The sequence below is a fragment of the Nothoprocta perdicaria genome, unplaced genomic scaffold, assembly GCF_003342845.1.
Source record: "Nothoprocta perdicaria isolate Ctin4 unplaced genomic scaffold, notPer1 scaffold_391, whole genome shotgun sequence".
Classification (NCBI taxonomy): Eukaryota; Metazoa; Chordata; class Aves; order Tinamiformes; family Tinamidae; genus Nothoprocta; species Nothoprocta perdicaria.
Genome location: NW_020455634.1, coordinates 142,251 through 148,500, shown reverse-complemented (window position 1 = coordinate 148,500; position 6,250 = coordinate 142,251). Strand labels below are relative to the sequence as shown.

General features: G+C 44.1%; 1 protein-coding gene across 1 annotated transcript in view; it reads left to right on the top strand.

Moving 5' to 3' along the window:
* Positions 1–44: 44 nt before the first annotated feature.
* Positions 45–6,250, top strand: part of EVA1C (eva-1 homolog C) — a 34,730-nt gene continuing 28,524 nt past the window's right edge. The window contains exon 1 of the mRNA XM_026044959.1: positions 45–189. Within this exon, the coding sequence (XP_025900744.1) occupies positions 63–189 (127 nt within the window). The 5' untranslated portion in view covers positions 45–62. The remainder of the gene's footprint in view (positions 190–6,250) is intronic.

The window sequence follows — 6,250 nt, the reverse complement described above, 5'->3', positions numbered from 1 at the left end:
CGCCTCCGCCATGTGAGGCGGCGGGGCCGCCAGCCGCGCCCGCTGCCCTGCCCCGCCGCACCATGAGGGCAGGGGACGCGGGGCAGCAGCCGCGGCGCAGGCAGGTAGAGCCCCGACGGCTGCTCCGCCTCCTCTCCTGCGTGATCCTCGTGTGCAGCGCGGAGATCGCGGCGCTCGCCGACTTCGCAGGTACCGCGCGGGCACCGACGGCGGCCGCCGCGCGCCCAACGGCCGCGTAACGGCCGCCCAACGGCCGCCGGGAGCGGTCGCGGAGGGGGTCGCGCGCACCCAACGGCCGCCGGGAGCGGTCGCGGGGGGGGTCGCGCGCACCCAACGGCCGCCCAACGGCCGCCGGGGACTGGAGGAGAGGGGGGCGAGTGCGCCCAACGGCCATCGAAAGACTCTTAACATTTACCTTAACCTTTAACTTTACCCAAGAGCCGTTCGAGTGCCCCGGTGTAAAGTTAATCTATGATTGCCAATGCAAATATGTTGTTATGCCTATTAATACAGTACATATTAAGCAGAGGCTCTGTGGAGACTAGATGCGTTTTCTCAGCAGTTGGTAGATACAGGTTTTGGTATGGGGTCAAGCTTCGTAAATCTTAGCATTTCTAAAGAAGTCAGCCRTCAAATGTGAAGAGCAGAATTATATACGCAGATAAACCATGTTTCTCCTATTAGATTCCTTTCGCATGTAAAAGGCTTTTAAATGTTTCTTATCTCATTCTTTGGGTTTTTTTTGGCTTAACTCCCAGTTGGTAGGTAGTCATTTTGGAATTACGTGGCAATTCTCCACAAGAAAATATAAGAAAGTTCAGTTTTTCCTTTTCAGATAGCCACTGAGTTAAAAACTGTCCTTCAAGTTTATCTAGGAAAGTTCATCACACAGAAGTCAGTTCACATTTAAAATGAAGTTATTATGTAAGGAAATCCAAGATAATTTTTAAAGTACAGATGTATTGACTTTTTAATTGCTCACTGAGCTTTTCAAATAGCTGGAAACACCAAAGACAAGTTCTGCATCTCACCTCAGATACCAGCATTAAAAAAGTCTTGCCGGCAATTCAGTAAATAAAATGTAGAAAAGCAGATTAGATTCCAAAATTGATGCCAGTCCAGACTGGGAAAGTTTCAAGGCCTTAAGAGATTCTGGTCCTATTCTTTTTTGTTTTTAGCATGGGGGTGCCATCCAGAGTGACAGTGAAGACCAAAATGTTCCTGGAGCCTTTTAAGGAAGGTTCCCAGAACACGCCGAGAAGTTTTCAGCGTTTTCGGGAGCGGGGAAGCGCGGGGCAGGTGCGGCCGGAGCTGTCAGAGGAAAGCTGACACGCTGAAATGCCGCCCTGCCTCCCTTTAAAAGTGATAAAGGATCACAAGAGGCTCTGCAGCGTCAAGCCCCGAGCTCCCGAAGCTGCTAAATTTCCTTCTCTGCTCCCCCCCTCGGCGGGAACAGCGACTTGATTTTCATAAGCTTCGTTGCGTTTACATGAAAACAACTCTGCCCCGTTTAAAGGGGCAGCTCGCTGCAGCTGCCAAGACGCCCGCAGCTCCTTCGGCTTGCTCACGGGGAGGTGACAGACAGGGAGCCGGGTCCCCCGCTTTGCCGACTGCGCCCACATTCCCCGTTCGGAAGAGGCTCGAGTCGGGCTTGGCTGTGCTTTTCCTTTCAAAGACAGTGTCGCAGCAAGGAGCACGGAGGTCAGGACTGTCAACATGCTCTGTACAATGTGGTCAGGCACTGAGAGTTTAGGAGTGCAGGCAGGATTGGAAGGAAAGCGTCCGAAGCTTCTCTTGACAGATTGTGGGCTTTTATACTCAGATTATCAGGTGCATACTTTCTTGGGTCATTGCTTTTTCTGCTCTGTGTGTTTCCAGCATCAGATCTCTACCTCAGCAGCCCAAACTGTTCCACTCTCTCCCTTTTCCTTCTCTCTCTCCTCCTCCCTCTCCTGTTCTCACAGCTTTCTCTATGCACCTCCCAGCCTGCTGCGAGACCATGCTTGTGACAACTCTTCACGTATATTTTTTTTGCTCTCTTAATACGAACATATTAAATGGTGCTGCCAATTGCAACCTGCCTAGCGTCCGTCTCCTAGTCACAAGACCTAACTGCTTCTCATAGAGCAGCCGTCACTCCTGTTTGGATTTGCGTGCTGTTTCTCAAGTAGGGAGCAGGAAGTAGTATAAGTAGTTGGTGAAGGATTGTTCTTTTTATTCCTTTTGTTCTGTTGTTTATTTTTTTTTAATGTTTGAGTTGTATTTATTTTCCTGTAGACTGTAGTATTTTTATTGGATCACTTCACAGACCAGAAGCAGTGAGACCTGTACAGGATGTATCCCTGCCTTTTCATAAGGGATAGGTTGGCAGCTCTGCCTGTGAGTTGAATCTATCCATTTGATTATCACAGGTCTGTTATCATTATGGTCTTGCTATTACTCTTGCACATTTAGGATATATAGCTGCAGGTTCTTCTTCTCATGTTTCTCAGTCCTGCTCTCAAATACAGGAAGGTGGGTTGTTGGGGTTTTTTTTTTTTTTTTTTTTTTTTGGCGACATTTCTTTATTGTGCAATAGCATTTTATGTGAGTAATAATATTTTTCTAGGAAAAAAAATGCTCTGAGACAAGACTCCAGCTGCAGAGCTCTAAATCTTATAGCTGTGTGAAAAGGATTCTGTAATTAGTTTCTCCTTTTAGTAACGGGAGATATTTGAGGTAAAGTAATGTTGATATGCAAGATACTTAAAGATTCTTGCGATCTATTCTTCTCTAGCAGTTTGGTGACAGCAAAGAACATATGTATCAATTGTAATAGGTACTGAGAGTAGAGGTTTGGCTTAAGGTCTGCTGTCTTCAATTTGATTCATTTTTTTTATAGTGGAAATGAATGCATGTATTTCCAGGTTCAAAAATGAAAGTTGGACGTTTGAAATAAGAGAAAAAGACTTAATGCACAGTTCTCTCATCTTCATGCAGATCGGTGTAGTCTCACAGCTTCCTCTCTCAGAGGACCTCTCTATTCTTCAGAGGACCTCTACAATCGTTTTCCACCRGAATTGCTAGACATGTTCGCAGTTGTGCTCCTGCTTGACAAAGCTCTGTCCTCGTGTTGTTTTTATCAGTGATCACTTGGAACTTGCACATTTCAGATGAGGTCCCAGTCTGGGGGACTGAAGGCTACTGTTGGTTTTGCTCACTCTGACAGCCAAAATCCCAATTATTCTGAGCTGCCAGGAGAGTATCAAAATTGAAGGCACATTTTTTTTTTTTTTTTTTTGAGAAATGAAAGCCAAGGCTGTCAAGATGCAATTCTTTCACAGCTCTTCTGCACTCAAGGGTTCTTTCGCAATACAGGCAAAAAAGAGATTTTACTTTCTGGCCAGCAAACTTTGTGCTGATACTGTAGAAAGGCTGCCACTGCCCAGGAACGGGTTGGTGTGCTGGAAGGGGCTGGTGGCAGTTGTTGTTCAGAAGGGTGTCCCTTCCCAACAGCAGCAGTCACAGCTCCCTCATTTCATCCTCCTGCCCTTCTTGCCCTTTTGGGAACACATTCCTTGTCACCTGCAAGGTGCAGGAACATCCTCTCATCTTTGCTTGTATTCACTTAGAAGTATTTTGCCTCCTTTCTTTCTCCTCTTCTTCTCTCCATGCCTGCTTTCAGCTTGGTCTTGTGTTTGAAGTGGCCTCCTTCGCTCAGTTTGCCAGTCTTTCTCCCAGTCTTTACCATGGTCCCAGCCAGATTTTCTGGACAGCCTTCAGGAAACAAGTCTGTAAGGGAAGACCCAAAGTGAAGTAACTGAGTGATTGCATAACTGGGCTGGAGAATGACTGTGTATATGAGCAGAAAGAGTGGGCCACAGTGTATTCTTTTTCCAGAACAATTCGGGCAGAATTAGACAATGTTTTCACTCCATAGGCTTGGTCTTCTGACCCAAGAATAGAGAACAAAGGGATCTAATGAAAAAGCAAACGAATTCATCCAAGAAATATAATCTGATCTTGTGGCCTTTTTGCATTAGAAGTTTCCATTAATTTTTGTGGCATTACCCATTCCAGATTTCCTGAGGCAACAGGAAGTCAAGCAAATGCTTGGAGCAAATGCTATGTTTGTTATAACGTGGCAGGATCAATCATGACCAACCACAAGGATGCCAAGAGTTTTTTGTTGGTTTTGTGTTGGTCAGATAAAATCCTGTATGAATTTGCTTGAGTCGGTTCTGTTGACTCATTGTGGCAAGTGGAGCTTGTCCTTCAACTGAGATATTTAAAGAGGTGCTAAAAGAAGTGATGTCAATGATGCATTTCCTTGATACCGGCTTGTAAATGTCAAAAGCAAATCCTGCTTGCTTTGTTTAAAGAAAAACATTTCATTTTTAGAAACATGTTGCACTTCAGTTATATGGGAACCAAACCTCACAGTCTGAGTTAAAGTCTCTCAAAACTGGGTTTTATTCTGGGATTTGTTCTGCAGAGTAAAGAAGTATGTCAGAAGTGACATTTCAGTTTAAGTCATATTGTTCAGACCCATCTCTGCTATTCTATCGGCTTTCCTAAAGAAGTGCAGATTATGAAATCTCAKTCTTACATGTGATTTTTCCTTAATAATTTGATGAATAACAATAATAAACGATGAATAACAACATGATGAATACATATTAACTGTCGAATGCAATTTCAATCATCCCTGTTAGAGGGGAAAGGGCCTTGGTTCTGCTAAGTTACTATGCATCTCATGAGAGCAAGCAGCTAGGACCTATCAGCATCCCCATGAAAAGAGCCTGCCCCAAAAGCTGTCTTAAAAGCTACTTAATTTAATGACTTAATTTGATGCTTCCTCCTCACCCTGTTCTAGAGAGAATCCAGCTGGGACACCTAAGCTCATAGGAATCCTGACGTCCAGGGCTATATTGCTCAGAGGCCAATGTGTTTGAGTCTGTCTGTCTTAGACCTTTGGGGCAGGAACTCCTTTTGTTCACAGCTGTGCGGATTGCCAGCACCTCACACATCACGCACAGTTTTGGTTCAAAATAAATAACAAGGATTAGCCCCTCCTGTCTTCCCGCTGTATCTGCCCCTGATACCATTTGGAGCTTCTGGGGCATCTCACCTTTATGAGAGAAAGCAGTTAGAGGCCTGTTCCAAATAAATGTCATGTTTTCATGGGAATGTTCCCCAGACAGAGACGACACTGTCTAACCAGCCACCAACTGTCAGACTTCTGCCATCTTCCAAGTATAATTTACAAGTACAATTGAAATATTTTGATTTCTTACCAAACACAGAGAAAATATTGTATTGTCTCAAAGGGGGCTGAGGAGCAGAAGGAGGCGTGGYTGTGCCCTATTTGTTCAGCATTGGTGAGTCATTTCATCTGAATTTCTAGGCATTTTCGGAGTTTTATTTCAAAGGTCTATTGTGTGGTTTTTGGCAACAAATTAAATACCAGTACTGTTTGGGTCCTATTTTAGAATTAATTTTCAAACATAAAGTAGAGTCTGATTGAAAGCCTATGGAGGTTACTGGAAAGATTCCCAAGGTTTTCAGTGGGCTTTGTATGAAGGTCTCAAAAAATTCACAAATATCTGTCCGTTTTCCTTCATTGCTTTTATTCCTGGTTGGGCAGACAAGCATTAAGTCTTCAGAATCATTTAGCACTTTGGGACCTTTCATTTCTTCAAGCTAAAACTGGGTAGGGGAAGAAGAAATGCCATTATAAAGAAAATCATCAAATTAGAAGGACAGATTTTTTTCCTTTTCTTGCTTGGATCTGCTGTATTATAAGTTAACGCTGCAGATCAGTGATGCTTTAAGGTGAACTCAAAGATACAAAAGGCAATTTCCCAATTTCCCTCTTTTCTGATTTACCTTATTCCCCGAAATCTTTTTTGTTTTCTTTTGAGTGTCAGATGTAGATGGGGATGTGTAAAATGTAGACTTTGACTCACAGTCTGTTTGCAAAATTAAGCCCAAATTGTGCATTTTCTGAGGGGCTGGCAAAGAGATCCTCTGAAGCTTACATGGAAGTTCAAGTTCATAAATCCAGCTTTCAAAGAAATATTTTCCCCTCGTCTCCAGGGTCCTCCTACTCTCAGTCTTTGGGAAGAAAAATCATAACTTTGCTGTCTCTCGGGCATAATGATTCACTCATTCTGTCTGCAGATGAAACTGCCACCTGCTGAGCCTTTCTCTTGTTGCTTCTTCTTAATGGTGCTAGAAGAGGCTACCCTGTCTCCAGTCAAAAGATTTG